The sequence below is a fragment of the Prinia subflava genome, chromosome 4, assembly GCF_021018805.1.
Source record: "Prinia subflava isolate CZ2003 ecotype Zambia chromosome 4, Cam_Psub_1.2, whole genome shotgun sequence".
Classification (NCBI taxonomy): domain Eukaryota; kingdom Metazoa; phylum Chordata; class Aves; order Passeriformes; family Cisticolidae; genus Prinia; species Prinia subflava.
The window spans coordinates 33,605,879-33,628,428 of NC_086250.1; the positions used below are offsets into that span (position 1 = coordinate 33,605,879).

Below are 22,550 nucleotides of genomic sequence, written 5' to 3' on the forward strand. Positions count from 1 at the left end.
TGCTGGGGGAAGCAGGGGGCAGTGGGGAAGAAAAATGTTGTCAAATTCCAGGAAACAGAATCAGCTGTCACCAAAATAATTTCCAAAACCCCAACCTAGAGTATGTTTTAATTAGGTGCATTAAAACTTTATCGTTCTCAATTCTAACCTTGTACTTTGTACACACGGAGAAAAATGCAAGATCATTTCAGGTTTTAATATATTCTTGCTACATTTATTAATGAAAAATACCATAATAACTTCAATAGGTAATAGTTTCATTTAACATCTGTAAAGCTTACCTTGTTACTATTTTTTTAAGTTTCTTATTTTCTTCAGAATAAATTTTTATAGAAAACATCTGGGCCTTAGTGACTAGTTAGCTGTGTCACAAATACATGGAAAAGTTCCCTATGCACCAATTTCTAAAGATGCCTTGGGAAGGAAATTAAGCTTTTTGATCTGTTGCTTGGAAGTGTTTTCTTGTGTTGCCATGGTATCAGTGGTAGCTATTTTAAGACTTTGGCTGTGGAATATCTTTGAAAATATACCTAGGCTACACATAAATCATCTGTACTCTAATACCCTGAAACAGTGAGTAATCTTTCATATTTGAGTGGAAGAGAGTGATATGAAGCTGTTATGTTTGTGTAAGTAATCCTTTAGAGAATTCATTTTGAGAGTATTTGTCCTCTGAATCCACCTTACTCAAGGCTTTCCTAGGTTTCGCAAGTGTGTTAAAATCCTGTGAATTTTGCCCACCCTTTGCAACCCTTTTGGTTCCCTTAATTATGTTCAATAGCTTTTAATAGTCAAAGTTTATTCTGCAAAAGCTTTGCTGACTTCTTCCAGAGTGCTTTAATGAGAAACTACTTTCCACAGCTTCCTGGAGGGCTTTTAGAACTCCTCTACCCAGCAGTGACTTGACATTGGAAATCCTTACACAATATGGAGTTTATGTTTTGTAGTATTTATGCCAACCTCAAAAAGAGCTTCTATCGGATAGCTATCACTTAAAGTATCTATACAACTACACCTATTTCTTCAAATTACAGAATCAAAGAAAATGCTGCGTTGGAAGGGACCCAATGAATCATCAAGATCACCTCTTAGCTCTGCACAGCACCATCGTCAAGGATCACACCATATGCCAGAGAGCAATGTCCAAACACTTCTTGAACTCTGCCAGGCTTAGTGCTGTGACCATGTGCTGAGGACTGCACATGATCCAAAGAGGTAAAACTTCCCCCCACAGGGTAGGTACCTGGGCATCCCCACCTGAACCTGAGCATATATTAACCCTTGAAATGTTTGTTTCATGGCTTCCCCCACCCCTGACAGATCAAGACTGGGACCATCACTTTGCATCTGAAGGGCAAAGTACTCCCGAAGTGCAAAAATAATGGGTGGTGACATCTTTCCTGCCCCTAGCTACTCTTATCATTTCTTTCTCTTGCATATATATTTTCTTCAGTGATATTTTCATGCTTTTATAATGTCATATTAGTAGAGATAATATCAAAATGACTACATTTCCATTGCAAACAAATTGTTCTAAAATATATATACCTCCACACATACACACACACATACATACACACATGTACACAGACCTGTCATGTGTTTCACTCTAATCCACCCCGAGGGATATATTAACAAGAACCTCAGTTACCCCATCTCTGTGTTACCCCATCTCAGCTACTGTCTTAACAGTAGCTCCAGAGCAAGAGCAACATTCATGTGTTTTTTTCCTCAAAACAGAGGATATAATACTGAAGAATTTCACTGGTTTCTAGACTGGTACTGATGTATTTGGTGGTATGAAGGATGGAAAGAAGAGAATCAGAACAGAGAAACCTAAATTCCTTTTCAAGGAAAGTAAAACCTTTTTTATAATATGTTAAATTCTCAGTTCTTCTCTGTTAAGGGATAATCATAGACCAGCTGGTACATAGCCCCGAAAATGTGTCAGCTGAATGTAAGAGAAAACAACTCTCAAAAATCCTAAGAATATCTCCTGAACAGAGGAACAGAGTTTGTTTTAACCTAAAAATCATTAGCAAACTGTTTTTTTTTCCCAGAAAAACTGACATAATGGCTCACTATGTAAATAGGTTTATGTAAAATGTCTCTAATAAATAGTAAAATCCTTTCTACTCTGATGTAATTGACTACCCAATGCAGTAACAGAGAAGAAAACCCCCAAAGGAATCAATTATACTAATGGCTACATATATTTTATCCATACAAGAATCTCTACATAAACAGACAATTCTCCTTAGAGAGAGCCAAAATAAAACTACTTAGAATATTCCAAGAGCTGTCATATTATTCCTTATTAACTGAAACTTAGAATTTCATACTGCTTATAACAGCAGTGAAATTTAAGGACAGGTGTTAAAAGACATTGGCTTCAACTTTTTAAAATTGAGTTGAAATTTGACATTACACAGCACCTCTTGGTTGTTTTAGCTACTAATAAATCAAAGCAAAGGCTTTCATGATCTTAACAGTTCAAAATTATTCCCAGCATAATTGGAAATGCGGTCCCATTATAAAAATTTCCAGATGAATTCAGCTTATTTATAGACACATAGAAGGACACTATATACTGATTGCATTATTATTCAAGATTTTGACTGCTGTCACCTACTTTCATCAGAAATGCTCCCAAAGTATTCACAGTAGGTCCAGCAGCAAACTGAATCAGCCAGTCTTGCAATTTTGAGAGAAAAGTGAGAAATGTAATGCATTATTCCCTGAAGTCATCTCAGAAAAAAAAAACCAACCCAAACTTGTGATAGCCAAGGTAATTCAGCAGCACAACAAAAACACCATAGTAACATTTTGTTGATATTTTGTCAACACCTCAGACTTCTAAACACTATGTTAGGCATCATAACAGGTAAGTTTTATTCCTATGAATATCAGTTAATTCCAGTTAATGTGAAGTGAAAAAGTTATTTTTCACTGGCCTCAAACAAGACTGATGTTGGTATTAAATCTTAAATGCCAAAGAATATATTGTCCAGCCATACCAAGTTATGGCAACCAGAAGTCCATTGCAGCTCCTCTGTGAGTGGGCTCTCCTGCTTCAACTGTGCTTATGAGAACAACCCTCTGAGTTTACATTAAAGAAACAGCAAAGATGAAAAATGTGCTACTTTGGGGGCAAGAGCTTTGAGGTGGATTTGCCACAACCTTGGCTTTAAGGGTGCAGACCTCAAGAAAATAAAAAAGCTTTTAAAGAGGACAATATCTTTAAAACAGATTTTGAAAAACTTTGAGGCTACTCAGTCAAGACAAAATAACTGTAGAATGCTTTGTTACAGAATTTCCCACTGTAAGCCCTTGCTTACTGGACTGATTTCAAATGAGTAAGTCATTTCCTGTGCTGATCATTTCCTCATTTCCAAATGAGTAAGTCATTTCCATTTGCAGCAAATTCTGCCCAATTCTATTTGCATCTTAGGATGATCTATCCATCACTGCAGAGATGTAGCTCTAAACTTGCTTCCTAATGTTCAAATTAGTCTCTCCACATAAAGCATCTACATGTCTCTGCAATCTCTGGTTGCTACCTAGAGTAGCCACTAGCTTTCCTGAGTTCAGTGTCAGAGCCTGGGCAAGCTCTGGACTAATCTAGAGATTATATTGGCTGAAGTACCACATAAGCCAACCAGAAATATACAACTGCAAGTGGCCAGATGGGATGCATTTCAGGATCACAGAACTCACTGGTGTCCCATGAAGACCATACTCTATCATCTTTGACAGGTCATGTCTGTCCTGATTACAGGAAACAGGAGAAAACCACACTCATTTGCACCTGAATAAACTCAGTTAATCTCAACAAGTTTATGGAGCACATTTTCCTGGAAACTATGCCCAGGCCCATGAAGAATAATAAGGTTGACACTAGCTGGCAGGAATTCATCAAGCACTGACAAACAACTGCCTTCTGTGATGCAGTGACTGGATCCATGAACTAGGGGACAGCAGAGTCATAGTTTATCTTCATTTTATGAAGTCTTTCAGCAAGGTTTCCTTAGAGCCTTTACAGACAAAATGGGAAAATATGACTCAGACAGATGGACTCTAAAATAGGTAGAAAATTGATAGTAATCTGAAGCTTGAGAGTGAAGCTTGCAGATTAAGAGATGTGATTATTCTCCCTTTTTAGCACTTGTCAGAGTATCTGGAGTGCTTCTTTGGGCTCTTCAGCCCACCATAATGACTGAAATGAATTTATTGGTGGCAAGAGCACTAAAGCACTTCACTGAAGGTCAAGAAGAGATCTAACTGCTGTTTTCAACTACCTAAAGGAAAGAGAACAAAAAAGATTAGGATGGACTATTCTCGGCAGTGCAAAATGAAAAAGACAATAGATAATGCACAATAGCTGCAAACTGAATAGACATGAGATGTGAAAAAGGCATATTGTATATGTGGCTCTACGCAGATATTTACTATATGTAATCTGATAGATAGAAAAGTTATACTATATTAACATTAGAATAATGTAGTGAATATAGTTTTGTAATTAACAATAAGTTATAGTACAATAGAAGCTGTGTATGTATGTTATATTTTTTTTGCTCAAGAAGAAAAATTCCTCAGCAGAGAGATAACATTCACAGAGGCCCCTAAACTTTACAGAGGCCTCTAAACCTTCTAGTGAAGAAGAATTTATGGCCTCTTATCCACAGAACCTAACTTTCTCAAGGACGTATGCTCTCATGTGTTCTTTTAATTAACAGAAAGCTTTTGTGACAAGAAACAGCTGAAAATTACTTGTTTTACGTAAGATATGAATAGTCATAAACTGAAGGCTTAAAAAAGAAGACTTCTCTTTGTTCTGGGCCCTTCTCCTTCCTAGCCTTTGTCTGGGAGGGAGGGGGGACAAAAGCCCGGGCTACCTTCTTTGCTCTTGTTGTCTCATTATTTGTCCTGTCTCTGAAAACTTTTTTTAAACTTTTATTATTGTATTAATATTTTTGTAACCAATTTTTATTCTTTATTAAATATTCATAAATTTCAAAAAATGAGTGATTGGCGTTTATCACATGAGAGAAAGAACTTCATGGTGAGGGCAAACATTGAAATGGGCTACTGAATCACTGCCCTTGGAAATATTCAAAGCATGAAAGGACAAGGCTCTGAATGAAATGATCTAAGTTGGCCCTGCCTTGTGCCATGATCTGGTCCAAATGAATTCCAGAAGTTACTTGCTACTTAAATGCTATGATTTGGTCCATTCTGGAATCAGTATTAAAATCCACTTGCTTCCAACAGCTGCAAGAGGAGTTCGTTTACTGCTTGTACAAGTGAATTGTTGGATCAATACCATCTGATTAGTTACAGAATGCTTTGTCAGTTTGAAGTCCATGCAAAGGAAATGCAGATACAAGACAGAGTCTGAATTCTTCCCCACCTTCCCTTTGAAGAAATCTTAACTCTTAGATCCTCTCAGCTCTTGTTCTCTTAGCCATCTGCTGCATATTTAAGAACAAGCCATATGGTAAATGACTTAGTATGAGAATACAATAACATTATACATTTTAGAATATGCACTCTCATAGTAATAGTAAAAAAATTATTATTCTGAGCATTAATAGGACAATATTTGTATTCTTTCCCAAAAAAAGGATACTGTAATTTCCTTTTGTTCTGTCCAAATGTCCTCCTTTGAGACTAATTTTGTCCTTCAAGCAGAGTAAAATCAAACAGCTAGAAATTCTAACATGCAATCTGACTTCATTTCCATACTGCTATGAAACTGCAGTATCTCTTCTAATCATGCACATATATCTGTTTGTTTGAACTTTGAAAAGGTTATCATGCCTGATCCTTTGGTGGTGTCTGAGTTTATGCAATGGTCTGCAAAAAGTAATCCTATATAGCTAGCACAGGAAGCTGTGTCCTCTTTGCAATAATAAGAAACAACCAGATGTTTCGGACACTCCAACTTAATGACAAGTACCTGAAAAGTTCTTCATTTCTTAAAACTCTGATGTAAAAGTAATTGTATATTTTTTCTCTAACTGTATTTCTGTAGCACAGAAACTTCAATTGTATTTTCTCTTTCTTTGCTTTTGGAGTGACATGAAGTATTTTGAAATTACTAAGACTAACACACAGAAAAAACTCTTAAAATAGTTGCAGAACAAATTAAAAACAGTATGAAAAGATTATGAAAGCAAGCAATAGCTAGCATGTGTTATGGTTAGTGTGGAGCTGTGCTGTAACTGCCTAAGCAGCTAACTCTTAAATAGCAATACCTGGGTACCACGTGCCTTTGTGTCTGTGAAGTTCTCTGAAAGAGCTAAAGGAAACCTTGCCAAGCCACCCTTTTCTCAGATTTGACTGATATGATGAGCAGGTCCTAGGACTTTGGCAGCTGGTCATTTAGACAGCTCAGCTATGTACCACTTGTGTCAGGAAAACCAGCTCCTTAAATGTTTTTCATTGCACAGAATTTCAAGTAAAAATACCAGCTTTCTCTCAAAAGTGAATCCCTCCCATTTGTAGGAAAATTTGCCTTTATTCTGAATCCACAAATAATTTTCAGGTTACCTCCCCTAGAAAAACTCTTATATATGTACTTTCATGATGGGCTAAACAGGCAACAACCAGCACAGCATCCAGATGAGTGAGGTTTTTTGGGTTTTCTACAAAAACTTAATTATGCTCATTGTTTCATATGTACCACTTAACATAATTGGATGTTGCACACAGGCAGCTGAGGAAAAAATCTGCTACAAAATATTTCAAAAGGATGGAAACATACTGGACTAAAAGAGCCTATACACTTATAAGTGATTTAATGGAATAAAACCATCTGTAGTCATAACTACATAAAACATTATGCACTAATGTCCCTAATCTCAGTAAAAATATTATGATTACTGACATGACAGAAAAGCCACAATGCATCTGAGAATGAATGACCCTCATAAAGTAATTAAAACCAGTACTAAATAAGCCACTGAAAAGGAGCAAACACAAGGAGGTTATTAAATAAAGGTATAATACTCTCAACATTCAAACTGGCAGCCACAAGCTAAGCTCAGAAGAATTACCTTCTTGGTTTTCAAACTGTTCTGACAACAGATGGTAGCAGCAGCCCACACTGCAAACGGCTTTGATTTCAGGCTTGGCAGTAAAAATTCGTAGTGTATTAGCAGCAAGATCTCCACATGTATGTAGGCCCACCATCATACAGTCCTAAGAGGAAAAAAACAAAGGCAACAATAAATCATCTCCTTCATCAACTGAAAGAGCATACTTCTGCTACCTGGTTAGAAACCATTATTGGGCCAGAATATTCATTTACACCAGAGACAGCATTCTATGTACACTCAGCAAACGTACACGTGAAAATAGCAATACAAAGACAATGGACAATCTAAACCCAGTAAATATTTACAGTAAAATAACCTCCAGATCTGTTATGATGTCATTGAGTTCTGTTTCTGCAGTGATGCAGGAGGTCAATGGAAAATACAGGTTTGATTCACTTGACTTTCTTGCTTTAGTCTTGAGAGATGTCATTTTTCTTTGGACTTTTTCCTCTTCACAGAGCTCCCTACAGTTATAACGAGATGAAGAAAAATCCTCTACAGCATCAGCAGGAAGAACATTCAGAACAGCCAGAACGTCTTCAGAAAGTTTGGTCTCATGAGATTGTGTTCCAGTCACCAAATCAGCTTCAGTTTCTGTGTTGGTTTCAGGTGTAGCCATTTCTGTGGAACTGTAAGAAGGATCTTGGATAATCACTTGGTCCTGATTTGGAAGACTGCTGGCATTATTTAAGAGCTCTTCATGGATTGCTTTACAATTAATTTTACTTTCCACTGGCCTGTCATTTGCCTTATCCAAACTCTGGCTTTTGAGGTTTTCTCTTCCTCGACTCTGATATGCTTTCCAGTGTTTCTTCAATTTTTTATTTCTTTCATGAGCACCATTTGTGTTGGAGCTTGAGGAGTCAATTCCATAAACTTTTAAGTTATATTGCATGGACAAAAACGAACTCAGGTAGCCTTTTCCAGAACCTATATCGATCACCTAGATAATGGGGAAAAAATAAAGGAAATTTTGCTGTATTAATGAGCAACAAGCACACTTCAAATGCAAAATAATTCCCTAAAAATTTAAGCATGGATTGAACAGCTACCTTACTAGTATCATACTTCTTAATGTACTCGGTTCTTTTGCTTTGTTGATCCACCTTCTGACTTTAAAACACGAAATTAGGTCTTAACTGATGTACTCCAGAAAACAGACTGCAATGTTTATGTAATGCACATACCCTGCTTCTTGTAAAGACTTACAGTATATTTTTTGACACAGACCTTTCTTCTAATAAAAAAATAACCATAAACCACAAGCAATTCTACCTGCCCTTGCTAAACTGAGTCAGAATTAACAAACAAACCACTCACACTAATCATCTTTAGGCACGTAATTCCCATACTGAGGAGCCTACTACCAATGGGTGTAGAGCAAAAAGCTTCTTCAGTATCAGTGCCTAATTTAATCCCTTCAGATTTGACCTAAAGATGGGTGATATTGATACCCTTTTATGTCAAAATGCTTGTTTATTCTGCTTTCCCATTCTGTGAAAACAATCCACACAGCTTTGTTAACCATGTGGATGCTTTTCCAATAAAATAAAGGGGCTCATAAGCCACATGGACTTTGCACTGCCCATTCTGGATGAAGGAGTGGTAAGTGACAGTTTAGTTTGTCTCATAGCTGATACCATGTGCTAGTTTAGTGACTGATGTAACCCCAGAAAGAAAACCACATACAGAATATTAGCAGAAACAAGAGTATCCTGAGATCTTTCAGTACATAATCACAGCTTTATATAACATCCTATATATATAGCATGTTTTAATATATAATAAATACATAACACAATATTTTATGAGAATTGGCAGAGTGACACTTCTCTAAAGACAAAAACTTCTGTTTTTCTCCTTAGGAAAACTCTCTCCAGGTACCGACCAAAAATAATATTGATTAGATATAATGACTTTGTAGAAGCTCCTGGAAGTGTTTGATTCAAGAACATCTCTGTTTTGTTCTTGGTGTGTCACATGTTTGTAAGGAAGGTTACAGTGATACTGCTAAACCCACATTGCAGCATACACTTCACTGATGCATCTTAAACCCAACTGCGTAATTTTTTACCAGATAAAAATATTCAATACAGCAATATTCTTTCTCAATGAGAAAGAAAGGTTTATTCATTATCTTAATAAAAAGATTTGGACAGTCATGGAATTAGGAAGGAAAAATTGAGACAAGGTCACTAAAGGCTATGCAGAACAGCAGAGAATACACAATATTAGGTAAAAATTGTTTACTCAGGTGGCACATGGCTTTCTCATCAGTAGTCATCATGTGATATTGATAAATATTTGTAATCTAGACAAACTATAACCATAAAATCTTCTGAAATAAATCTGTACAGGAATGAATTCAGTGAAATGGAATTTATATAACCTAAGCATACTTTTTAAAATTTCATTCATTTGTCACATTTATCCTCAATATTCTGCTCTACTCAGCCCTAGTGAGACCACATCTGGAGTGCTATGTCCAGTTCTGGCACCTCAGCACAGGAGAGACACGGAGTTCCTGGAGCAGGTCAAGCAGAGGGCAGCAAAGATCATGAAGGGACTGGAGCACCTCTCTTATGAGGAAAGGTTGAGGGAGCTGGGCCTGTTCAGCCTTGAAAGGAGACAACTGAGGGTATCAGTATCGGAAGGGAGGGTGTTAAGAGGATGTTTCCAGGCTCTTCTCAGTGCTGCTGAGCAACAGGTCAAGAGGCAATGGGCAGAACTGATGCATGGGAAGTTCCATTTAAATGTGAGGAAGAAATTTTTACTGTGCAGGTGACTGTGGACAGGAACAGACTGCCCAGAGAGGGTGTGGAGTTTCCCTTACTGGAGATATTAAGGAATAATCTGGATGCAACCCTGTGCCATGTGCTTTGGGATGACACTGTTTGAGCAGGGAAATTGGACCCGATGACCCCCCGTGATCCCCTCCAACCTGACCCGTTCTGTGATTCTGTCATTGGAAACGAGAGAGGTGTTGAATGAATAATTTTACCCACTCTTTTATTTAACAGACATGACAATTATGTAGAGTGTGAACTCCTCCACTTCTTCAAGTTCTGATTTTTTTCAGTAAAAAACAGCATTTGGACACAAGAGAGGGGTAGTGAACTATTCCTAAGCATGACCCCTGGTGGCTACGGAGACCAGCTGCAGCTTGGGCAGTTTCTCAAGTAAACAGAAAATAGTAATGCATTGTTAAATTAGCACTGGGAGAACAGTTTAAAAGCAAAAGAAAAAATTGACTAAAAATAGCGAGCAATGATCTTGCACTAAACAAACAAACTGCACTAAATTATTCCCTGCTTTACCTTCCACTGATTACATAGGAAAAGGTAATAAGCAATCCATAGCATATCTGTCAAGCATGAACTTTTAAAATGAAATTTCCATGATATAATAAACTCCAAAGGTCTTGTCCACAGCGAGCTGGGTCCTGTGTTTAAACATAGTTTCTGGCACAATCAAGCATTCCAACATATCCCATCATCAAATCACAAATGTAATGGATGCTGAATGCAGAATTATATCATCTTTACATTACACACTTAAACTTTTGCTGCACATGCTGCAATTTCCAAGGAAAACTTTGACCAATAAATAAAACAAATGTGCACTTAAGCAAAGAGGAATCAACATTGGCTGCTTTTCAGTGTTTAATCAAGAACGTCTTTCAAAAATAAAGTTCCACTTGTATGATAGGAACAGTGCTTAAAAGGGTCAGCAAACTACTGAAAAAAAAGCCCTCTAATTATTTTGCTTTAATGTTTAAATTCAAATCATTAACCTAGAAATGATCATAGAAGTAAAATTTTTGCTTTTATTCTTATTTTACTATTTACTATTGTACATTATAAAATACCAACAGAGAGCAATATCCTCTACCACCCATTATATACAGCCTGGATATGGAGGTGAAATGGAGGGCATTTTTCAAGCTGTCAGTGATCTGTAATATCTGAAAGAAACACCCTGAGGACACATGCTGCTGTAAAACATGTGGTGTTTTCATGGCACTAGATTTTTTAATTAAATGCTACATATATTTTGTTTTGCAAGAAGGATGGAAAAAACTCAATAAGGAAAACCTCCTAAATATTATAATAGCTACTTTTTTTTAAGTTGAAAGAAAACAAAAACAAAAGGAGTTGCTTTTAAAAGACTGAGAGGGAGGCCTTTTTTTTTTATGTTCCAAAGTAACAGGAAAGCTCTTTTCATATATTAGGGATTTGTATGTTTGCACAAATAAATATTGTTATAGTTTATGACTAAAATGGAAAAAAGTTAATATAGAGCAGTCAGCATTTCATATTCAGTGATATACTGCATTAATATTTTTCTGTAAATGTTATAATGTTTTTAAAATGTAAATAGAAAATAATCCCAGGTATAAAGATACTCCAAGTTTTTTGATTAAAGTGTGTAATCACTGGATGAAATTGCAGCATATTGACAGGTACTTAATAATGATTGGTTTGAGATTTTATTAGTAACCAGCTACATTGAAACTTCGGTTAAGTTATCAAGATGGCTTTACTTTTTTACTTTCTGAACAGGGTTTTTGCTTTCCTTTCATCCCTGAATCTCACAGGAACTATTTAAAGCTAAATGAAAACGCTATATGAAACACCACTTTCCAGCAAGCACAGAGACAACTTACTATTACAATGTAAGCAAACTATACTCTCCTACAGCTTTTCCAGTACGTGAAAGTCTTCAGTACCTAAACAACTAATACTTGCCTGAAACAAAAGGTAAACAAGGCCAAAAGCATGCTCGTGACAGAATACAAGACTTTCACAAATGTGCTGCTAGTGCATTTCTGTCCTCTGCAGGGCACAACCTCTTCAGGGCTGTGGAGGGCACCCAGGCTGGTCACTGTGGCTGCTGGAGCGACCGCCTTCCATGGCTGTAAGAGATCGCAGGTGCTCACAAACTGATCGTGTCTCACCCAGTAATGTTTGGCCTTAATTAAAGCTCTCTATTGACTTGACAATCCCAGTTTTAAGAACACTGCCTAAAACTTTGTCTTCATCAGCTGTTCCTCACAAAACAGATGGTCAGGACTGAGAATTTTGATCTCTGTTTCCAAGGATGCCACAGGCCTGACACAAATCTAGCAGGAGTTCAGCATTACTTATCTAAATTAAACTCCGTCTGAGCCAAATAACCTCCTAACCAAAGTTCAGCTTCAGCAATTCAGAGCCAAATCCAAGTTTTGGGGCTTTCCCTGTGGTGGGAGCATCAGCAACTTGGGATGCTGCAGGTACATTAATTTTAAACTATACTCATATATATTTATTTACAGAAAAGAATACTGAGAGAAAATACCCTCACCATAAAATCTGGGCAGGTACCTTATTAACCTTTGGTTTTAAAAAAACATAGTTTGTTCTCCACAAATCCTTGTGGGAATGAATTATTAGCCTGGAGGAAGTAAATCTCCATTTACAGTTACAGCCCCCTGCATGGAAAGCAAGTGCAGCTCAGATGTAGAAAGGAATCAAATGTGTGTTGAGAGCCCCACATCACCTCTAGCTTAAAGCAAGGATGAAGCTACATTGGCCAGTTACCAGCATTAGAGAGATTAAAATGAGTAAGTGAACTCAGCTCACCCAGGTACGGAAAAATTTAGCCTTACCCCAACACAGGCCTAAGGTATGGCATCTAACATAAGGCTTAACACTGAAAAAGCTTACCAAAAAGGCACATGTATGTACACTGAGGAAATGGTATTGGTGCATTTTGTCTAATAGAATGTGTTATACACTATTCAAAAAAGTATTGCTGGGGTGCTTGTGTTTTGTCAACAGATCCATAAATAAACCTCTACAAGGTTTTACTGAAACAGTGATCTAGTGCACTGTGCGATCGTAATTGTATGCATATAAAAAAGGTTTAAGTTACAACCAGTTTTGAGAAGGGAATCCTGCAATTTTTCACCACCCAAAGACAAAACTACCATCAGATGTACAGCCACGTCAGAAACAACCAGCTCATGCAGTAATTGTTGGGTGTCCAGGCCTCATATATGTTCTACCAAATGTATTTCACACAGACTCTTACATAAATCTCTGCTTAATTTGGTTTCTCTTCAAACTAAAACCATCATAACTAAGTTTCTAATTTATAGACCTCAATCTATGTTGAATAAAGGTGAACAGTATTAAACAATCAGAAATAATTTAAATCTTGCATCCAAATAAGAGGAGTTTTCAAAATTTCTCAAGATATTCCACCTTGGTCTCTAGGTAACACCCTTGTGTGCATGACACAAGGCAGGTCTCCTACTGACACGTGCAAAACTGCCAGCAACATAATACTGACAAACAAGGCAGTACCAGTCCAAAAAGCAGAACAGTTTTTAGCTGCTCAACACATAGAGGATGATCATAACTTTTTAAAATTACTCATGAGAGATTATGAGTCACTGAAAGGCAGCTCCTTTGGAACAATACATTTATAAACAAAATTGTCCTTCAGTTTGGACTCAACAGCTCTTCTTTAGTTCCTATTACAAAAATATATAGGAAAAATAAGAACAGCAGTGACAGAATATCAAAGTGATGTATTTGCACACAACGAGGAGAATAACTCAGAAGGTACCTGGTAACACACAGCAAGAAATGCTTTCTTACCTGCTTTATCCCACAATAATTCGCTATGCTGTCTACCAGCTCTGACATCACCTGCACTTCATGTGATTTCTTATTATTCATAAACTCATCTGGTGTGATACCTGCATCACATTAGGAAAAGAAAAACATATTAACACAACCTGCAATAATAAGGATTTGTGATCAATCGGGAAAAAAAAGCTAATATATACTTCACAGTTTATATATTTTCAGGATAGTAATTTTTAATTAAAAACTCACTAGATTATTACAAGAGTAAACTTCTGAATCATGGATGAATTAGCAACATTCAACACACTGTAAAACTCAAGATTTTAAAGATGCAGCATATTTAATACCTGACCAGATATTAGACAACAGTTATAACTATAAAACTATATTATTTTTTCCTTTTCATAGAATATTTATTTTTTCCCGTGTAACACATTTACCTTTCCATAAATGAAATATAAGGGCAGGGATAATAAATAATCACATTGTACAGCTTGTTAATGCTGCAGATTTGCTGACAATATCAAGAGGGATATATCTCTAGTAAAAGTTATGAGTGATACTGGGAAAATTCAGAGGAAGATGAACTTTTCTTTATTTATCCTATGGATTGGTTATAGAACTGTTACATCTTTATGGCAGAAAATCACTCATTTCAGTGTTGCTGAAGAATGTGTTAATGAGATGAAGTCAACCTCCATCATGGGTTAATTGCTTGTGGACAACACCAAGAACTCACTTGCCAACCTCTGTGCCACCCAGCCAAAGAAGGAGCTCAGAAGTCACTCCCTTGGGAGAAACCCACATATTTCTCTTAGAGGTCCAATGCTGCAGTACACTTGGATCTAGTTAAACTGATGGTAAGTCTGAGTGATGGTAGAAAAAAGTGGATCATTACTGATGAGCATGCTCCTAGAAAACAGGACTTTTCTACATGATTAGGCAGATTAATGTACTTCCTCATTTTCTGCTCTATGCACAGTATGTGTTCATCTGTCCAGAAACTGATCGTTAGGCAAAAACCATGTTCATTTCTCAGATCAGATCATGCTGGGAGCAGAGCCAAGTGTGTTACTTCTTTAAAAGAGAGTGGGGAATTGAACTGAGCTCATAAGAAACCCAACGTTTTCTCTATTTTTCCCAAACCCCAAGGGATCTGTCTATTCCTTAAACATCTAGGGTTTTTATAATAAACTGTTATGACAATACTTAAAATCTGATATAGACTCTAAGAACTGACAAAAGGAAAATTAAACTAAAAGACTTCAACAATACAAATAGCAGAAACATTGTCATCTCATTGAAGAATCTCCTTAATTTTAAAATTGTAAAGATCTACACAGCATCCCAAAAAGCTCTTAATTTGTAAGCATATCAGGTTAAAGAAAAACAAACAGGAAAAAAAATTAAAAAAAAAAAGGTCTCTCTTTTTGCTTATGTTGGAACATTTTTGCATCTGGATAGGCTCATCAGAAAAAAAAGCAGAATTGGAATGAGAAGAAACAAACATTTAACTTCTTGACAGAAATAAAAGTTGTTTTTCTCCAAAGCATTTTCACTTTGGATGATGACCACATTCTGCACCTTTACTCTTTTCTCTATTCTGTCAAAAGACAGAATGGGGTAATGCTAGGTGAAGCACTATGTCAGAGAGCACTTAATTCAAATCAAGTATTTCAAACATGGTAGAAATCCAGAACAATTACCTAACTTATAAAAGCTGCAGTTCCAGACAGAAAAAACATAATTTGTTTATATCTACATATATAGTTTATTCATCACCTTAGCTACAAAAGTTTCTTAAGAATTTTTTGACTTCATTCCCTGCTTTCTGCAGGATAACACACTGCTTATATTTCAGCTCGGGGACAATTATACTTTTTGGAGAAAATTACAGTTTTAAAAATAAATTTTGTTTTTCCTGCTTTTTATGGAAAATTCTGACAGGTTTGTACATTATTCTGAAAAATAAGCAGATATTACAAACTAATGTAAACAAATGTATCTGGGGACTGTTTTATATTACCCAGACAACCAAAAATTTGAATTAAAAAAAAAATACTAGCTTGACTCAAACTGTGTAAATCCTTTCTGCTGTCACAAAATTACTTTCTTGAAATAAATAATTATACATGTACATTTCCTTATTTTGTGTACAACTGATGTAGGCAGAACAACTACCAATTTCAAAAACATCAGAAATTTATAGAACCATCTCCCTTTGTGATGAAAAAAAGATAAAGTGTGGTTTCAAACACTTCACAGAAGTAGCTTGGATATGACAGAGTAACAAAAAGCTTAATGTTACCAGTTTTAGTTGGTAATGAAATGCTGCTCATTTCCATTGGGAATCCCTAGCATGAGTACCTGTATTCCATTTGAAGAACTGCTTTAACTCTGTAGTGCCATTTACAGCTACATTTTTAGTTGTGAAGCTGAGCAAATTGAGGAGAGACTATTTTTATAAAGGGCTAATACAAGTTTTTAAGATCTGCTATGGCAGAGTGCAGGGGTTTTATACCCCCAGCTACCTGTGAAAATTCAGATACACCAGACAAAAAAGTATAAATCCATAGTCCACACCATACAATACCATCTATACAGAAGTTTACTAAGGTGATTTAACTCCAGGATCTAGAGGAACTGGACTAACCATATACTCCAAAAAACCCTTCTGAGGCAAAGTGATATTCCAGCACATGGAATTTAAAGATGGATTCATTAGTAGTCACTGCATGGCATGATTATTACCTTGGCCATAAGCACACTGCACAGGTGGAGTAGTCTCAATCCCACCCTCACTTCTGGGTGGTTACAAAGCAAAGAGAACACCCTTCAGAGTCAGAACTCCATTCTGAGTAGTTGTGTCCACAACATGCACAAAAATATCCGTGCTTCCCAATTATTCCCAGGAAGGATAGCAATATATCTACATTAAGATTGCGAAGAAACTAGAGAAGTATGTCAGTATGCAAACTGTGGGAATAGGCTCAAAAGTCTCTCTTAGAAGAAGAAAACGTATTAAAAACGTCTGAAACTAAACGGAATTATCCTGATGCAGATTTTTCAGAATATAAGCAACACCATCATAAAGTTGCCAGTCTTCTCAGACTTACATTTCTCTTGACCTGTAAGCTTTAGTATGTCAGGGAATGAGCATATCTTCTGAAATACAGAAATAAGTCCAAAATATCTGAAATAGCTAAAAATTAAAAGATCACATCTTTCATTTGGCAACTTGCACATTATGAATCCATAAGTTGGTATTTTGCCTTTGCCAGGAACTTCAATTAAGTTAATTTAACTGATATTTACTGCCAATTCAGCACAAAGGTTTTGAGTTATAATTCTATTATACACATTTGGAACACATTTTATTTTTCCCAAGAAGTACAACTCAGAAGTACTGCAAAAATACAAACCCAGGCCCCAGTTCCCCAACTAAGCATCACTCCTGCCACACAGAGAACAAAATATTCAGCAATTGCCTTATTCCTGACGCTCCATTCTGCACGACAAAAAGATAAAAGAATCCTTACAGTTTTGGCTAAGAAAGTTAATCCAGGTATGAACTCTAGTACAAGTATAAAAAGGTAGAACTAGAGAATTACAGAAAGTTAAGAGGAACATGGGGAAGGAGATAGAGTAAAATTTAAAATAGCTAAAAAGTTGGTGGGAAAGAAAAGCAGCATACAGTTACCACAGAAGAAAAAAGGGTTTCCAATGAACTAAGAGCATAGGGAAAGAAGCCAGAAAGTAAGAGGAATGCACTACAAATCATTAGGAGTAGCTCAGCAATGGCATTCTATACTTCTGAAAAAACCTGGGGAGCCAGCCATGAAAAATGGCAACACTGGAAAGAGATCACTGCAGACAATGGGAGAGATGCACAACATTTGTATGATGGTGCTATCACTTAGGATAAGAAATGTCAGGAGTTTTAATGCATCCCAGAAATAAAAAGCGCTAGAAGGCAAAGGTAGAGAGCTGCTCAGTCTGTCTCTTAAAAATTAATGAGCAATCTCAAAGATTGTGACAAATCTAGAGAGGCTGAGGATTCCATGAATAGCATATTTGCAGTGAAAATGAGCAGTCCAAGCAAGCATAAATGTCAGTTTATTATCTGATTTAAAAATTATAATCAGGGTAAGACTCCCAGTGTCCAACTTGATGCCAATTTAAGAGCATTTTAATTCAATTTCTTTAACTACAGAAAATGAAATTACTCTTGTTTTATCACATATAATTGGTATTATTCCCAAAAATACAGAATTAATAAAATCTTTTTTTTCTAAGACCTCAAACATTTGCTGTATTTTAGGGTGATACTTCTAAGAAAAGCATGAGTAGCAACTATGATTCTTGACACTCAGGGACAAGACAAACAAAGAGAATTAACAAGGTATCTCAAATAGTGATGTGCCCACTTCTCTGTCCCATCCCCTTTAAAACTGAATCCCATGATGGGTCTATAGATACCAAATGCTCAAATTTTAGCAAGAGAATCCGTTTCATAAACAAAGACAATAAAGAAACTATCCAAGAACAAATAAAAATGGAAGTGAGGATTATGTAGGAAAAACCCTCAAAAAACAAACTACCTTCCAAAACCAAAGCTCTCATATAGTCCTACCGTGAATAAGTACACATTAAAATACAAATGTAAATATACCTGTTGCACCTTCACTGTCTCCTTTCAGTGCTTCAAGCACATCTTCTAACGGGGTACAGACTCCAAGGTTGGACAAAGAATAATACTTAGCAGCCAGGGCAAACAAATGTACATTGATAAGCTTCTCAGAGTTTTCACAAAAGGCACTGGAAAAGATGTCATCATCTGCACATAAAAGAAAAGGAAAATATTTTGTAAACAGTGCTTAACAGCTCTCTGGTACTGCTGACAGAACTACAGGGAATAAATACTTAGTATCAGACATAACTGGCCCTTTATCTTGCTTCCCTAAGTGCAAAAAATCATCATTTCTCTTCAGCTGTATTCCCCCTTCAGAACCGAGGTCAAATTTTGCTCTTCACTGAATCAGTGTAAACGTGACAAAATCTGTTGTTTCAGCAGACCTACTTTAGTATAATTGACAAGCTAATTTAGTCAACATTATCACTTCTCTCCTGTTTACAAACTTGCTCCTTTATAAATGTCCTAGCCATCTCTATCTGCCAATGTGTGCTGCTAGGGTTTTTTTTAAGGAATGCAGCTGTTCAGTATATGAAATGTTTGGATTCACAATCACTCAACTCACATACTTTCCACGCTGCTTTAAAACTTACGAATACTGGGAAAATCAAATTAATTTTTATTTCCCATCAGGTGTGGGCCAAAGTTAGATTCCAATGTGTATTTTGTTAGATTCATGATGAAATACTTCATTTTGGTATTACTTAGTACTGAGTTTCAAAAATGTATATATATTTTTAAGCGAAACATATTAGTATGAATAATTTATTAATTCTGATATTGTTTTGTATTTTCTTATTCCTCTCTATTTTACCTGAAACTATTTGTGAATTCCACATGGTTTTGCTAATAATTTTTATATATTTGTAATTATTTTCAATATATAAAAGGCAACCAGTCCAGCAATCCCATTGTTCCAAAGATTTGGGAAAAGTCTCCTGGTCTCTCTTTTGAGTCATAGGGAGATTTTGGGGAAGTACATACCTAGAGCAGTAGCTTTCCTGAATCTAGCATGAAAATGGATACAGCTGTTTTGATTGACCTCAGCTCTAATGCTCTTAATTTCCTTCCATGACCACAATTAAAGGTCATGCATATATTACAACCCACTGAAAACAATCCCAAACCATGTTAATTTTTGTGATATGACACTACAAAGGCACACCGACAGCAAACAGATTTTGTATCTAAGAAAGCATAAAGATTGTCTAAACTATGACCAGAATTAACATTGTTTCATTGGCTGCACAGCACTTCTTACTTTACTTCTCTCTGCTACAAAATCTAAAAAGAAAGCCACATTTCTTCATAAACAACTTCCTTGTCTGAACAAATTTTAGTTATTGTAGTCTTCATGAAGGGTATGATTGTAACAGGGTATTAGAGACCAGAAATAAAGATCGCAGCTTTTAGGGAGAAGGGGCAACTTTGCTTTCCAATGTCTCCTCTCTAAGATTTACTACAGAAAGATAAGAAAATAGGTGTGCCTTCACTTTCTCAGCAGCTGACATAAAATATAATTACTGTTCTTACAAAGCTCACTTCACTGAAATCCAGTGCAGCAATACCTGTGTTTTATAACACTCCTTAACTTGATTATCTGGTGGAAGAACATGATAGAACTAGCAGGATCTCACACCAGATTGCCAGTGTATCACCTGTAATAACTGTCCCACCGAACTTAAATTGTTTTCCCAGTCTGACAGTTGAAAAAAAGGAACCAACTGAATTAAGGCATCTGAATGTCGCGGTGCTTTGAAAGCCTGTTGCTTTCTGCCGGGCTAGCTCGTGCACCACGGCACAGTAAAGCAGGGTCAACCTGCTGCAGGCTGAGCAGAGTTGATCTCTTTGGGTTCTTTTTCCACTAAGAGAGGTTTCTCGTTCCTCTCCAAGGCTTTCCAAGCGTGCAGAAGCAAAGAAGGGAGGGTCCAGACGCAGCGAGAACAGGAACGGATTTATTAACACAACCAAGAACCAGGCAATCTGAACCCAGAACAATGCTGTGCAGCAGCTTTTAAGGGACTAGAATAGGGGCGGGGAAAGGGGTGTCTCCTTACCTCTAGACAAATCAAATACTATCTCTGGGGGGTACAGGGGAGGAGTTGGGAATCCAGGACCAATCATGAGGATTGGGGAGGAGAAACTCAAAGGCGGGAAAGGGGATTGACAGCTAACTGCTGTGCTAAACATAGAACTGGCTGTAAGTAACTCAGCAGGGAGCCTGAATATCAATTAGGGAGGAGGGGATATAGAGAACTAAACCCATACAAACGTAATATAATTAAACCTTAATAAAACATTCCTAATGTCATTTCCGTACATCCCTATTTCACCCACAATAGCAATCCACTCCAAAATCCTTTTCTACTTCCCCTATCTCAGTTTCTTCCCTCCTTAATCCTTCTGTCGACGCCCTCAGCTACTACTCCAAATAGCCCTTCCAGAATCTTCTCCTTCATCTGTCCACCAGTCCTCCTGACACAAACCTTCTAGGTCACTTGCTAAGTCCTTCATAAAGTCTCTGTCTCAGCTTTCATCAAATGAGGGTTCACAAAAGGTCTAAACAAAGCTCATAATCACAAACGCACACCGCCACATCTGAAGCCTAACCTCAAGCTACAGAACGGTAGTTGGTGAAATTTGCATTATTTATGAATATTAAAAATGTTAGGGTTTTTTGACACGTTTCTACTCTGGATGCTCACAAGAGGAAATCTAGCATGTCTTTTAACCAGTCAGTCTATACACTTGCAAACAAATCTTCAGAGGAAAGAAACATATGCCCCAAAGTTGGAATCACAGTACAAACAGTAATTTACAGTAAAATATGAAAATACTTAAACACAGACTTGTCTGTGCCTGTATCCAATTAACAGAAATTATGTGATGAACAAAATGCAATATGGCAAGTGTCAGATTTTCAATGTATTCAAAACAGTTCCTGAAACTGAAAAGGGATCTTATATTTTTCTGCAGAGTACAAGTGAAAACAACCCTTCCATCCTTCATATGGTCATTATAATGAAATGACTTGAACAAGGAAGAGTAATCGCTGTTTATACTGGGTTTCAAGACCTTTTAATAGTTGGTTTCTGATCTCGAATGTTATTGAGTTGCACTAATGCACTCAAATAAGCTATGATACTACATTTCCCTCTCTCTCTCCTAATTTTAATACAGGTTAGCAGTGCATTATTTTGCAAATGTAAGCAGATGTTTGCAGGTATCTTCACTGAAAAACTCATATTCTACTACGAAATATTTTCATCATATGAGTGGATGGACAGATACCGTGCAGTCAAATGAGTCAGGTAATGAATCAACAAATCAGCAAGCATATGCCCCCTCCACTAACAGTGCATTCTCTGAAATAGCATATTATAATTTTAAAGGCAGAAAAAAGGGGCAATTCTTCCTTTTCCCTTTTAATAAGTAGAAACAATCTCTGCAGAAACCAAAGAAAAAATGTCATATTTTAGACACAGTACAAAAGCTTCATACTCTTTAAAAGACATGCTTAATTTTAGACATAAATTGTTTTTTTGTTCTAGTAATTTCTGCATCAGATTCTGTAACATGCATTTTGAATGCAAATGATTAAATTATTTTCTGATTTTGAAGTCTATAAAACAATACTCTGCCTTTCTGATTCTCATTCTACTCTACAGGCCACCACTCAGTGTTTGAAACATTCCATGGACCTTCTCATAGAAGGTTAGATCAGAGTAATTTTCCTTTACTGTTTTCTTTATGATGATTTCTTCTAATAATTAGTTTTGTTCCAGCCTCTAGTTACATTCAATTTTATGTCCTGTTGCTCTGAATCAGTTCTGACTCTGACATTACCTGTCAAGAACATTAAGCTTGTCCCTGCTGCTTCCCAACACTTTTGCTTGCTGACCAGACCACTGTCTTGTTTCCATCTGGCTCTTGAAGGTAATTCATAATCCAGTGTCTTTTCCATGCACAAATAAACTCTGGGATTTTTCCCAAATAACTCAACCCTTTAAAAATGAGTCTTACAGTTAATATTTTGAGAGGTCTTTAGACTGAACAGAGAAATGTTGCTAGTGATGTAGCAATTCATAGTTCTTCAACCTCTTTCTGAGTCCAAACCAT

At 36.6% G+C, this 22,550-nt stretch overlaps 1 protein-coding gene across 5 annotated transcripts in view; it reads right to left on the bottom strand.

The window, feature by feature from the left end:
* The window catches only part of METTL25 (methyltransferase like 25), a 53,721-nt gene that overhangs the window by 30,023 nt on the left and 1,148 nt on the right, over positions 1–22,550 (bottom strand). For all 5 annotated transcript variants that reach the window (XM_063396401.1, XM_063396399.1, XM_063396402.1 and 2 more), the window contains exons 2-5: positions 18,411–18,575; positions 13,748–13,848; positions 7,420–8,046; positions 7,062–7,206 (exon numbers count right to left, since the gene is read on the bottom strand). In XM_063396401.1, coding sequence (XP_063252471.1) covers positions 7,062–7,206; positions 7,420–8,046; positions 13,748–13,848; positions 18,411–18,575 — 1,038 coding nt within the window. The remainder of the gene's footprint in view (positions 1–7,061; positions 7,207–7,419; positions 8,047–13,747; positions 13,849–18,410; positions 18,576–22,550) is intronic.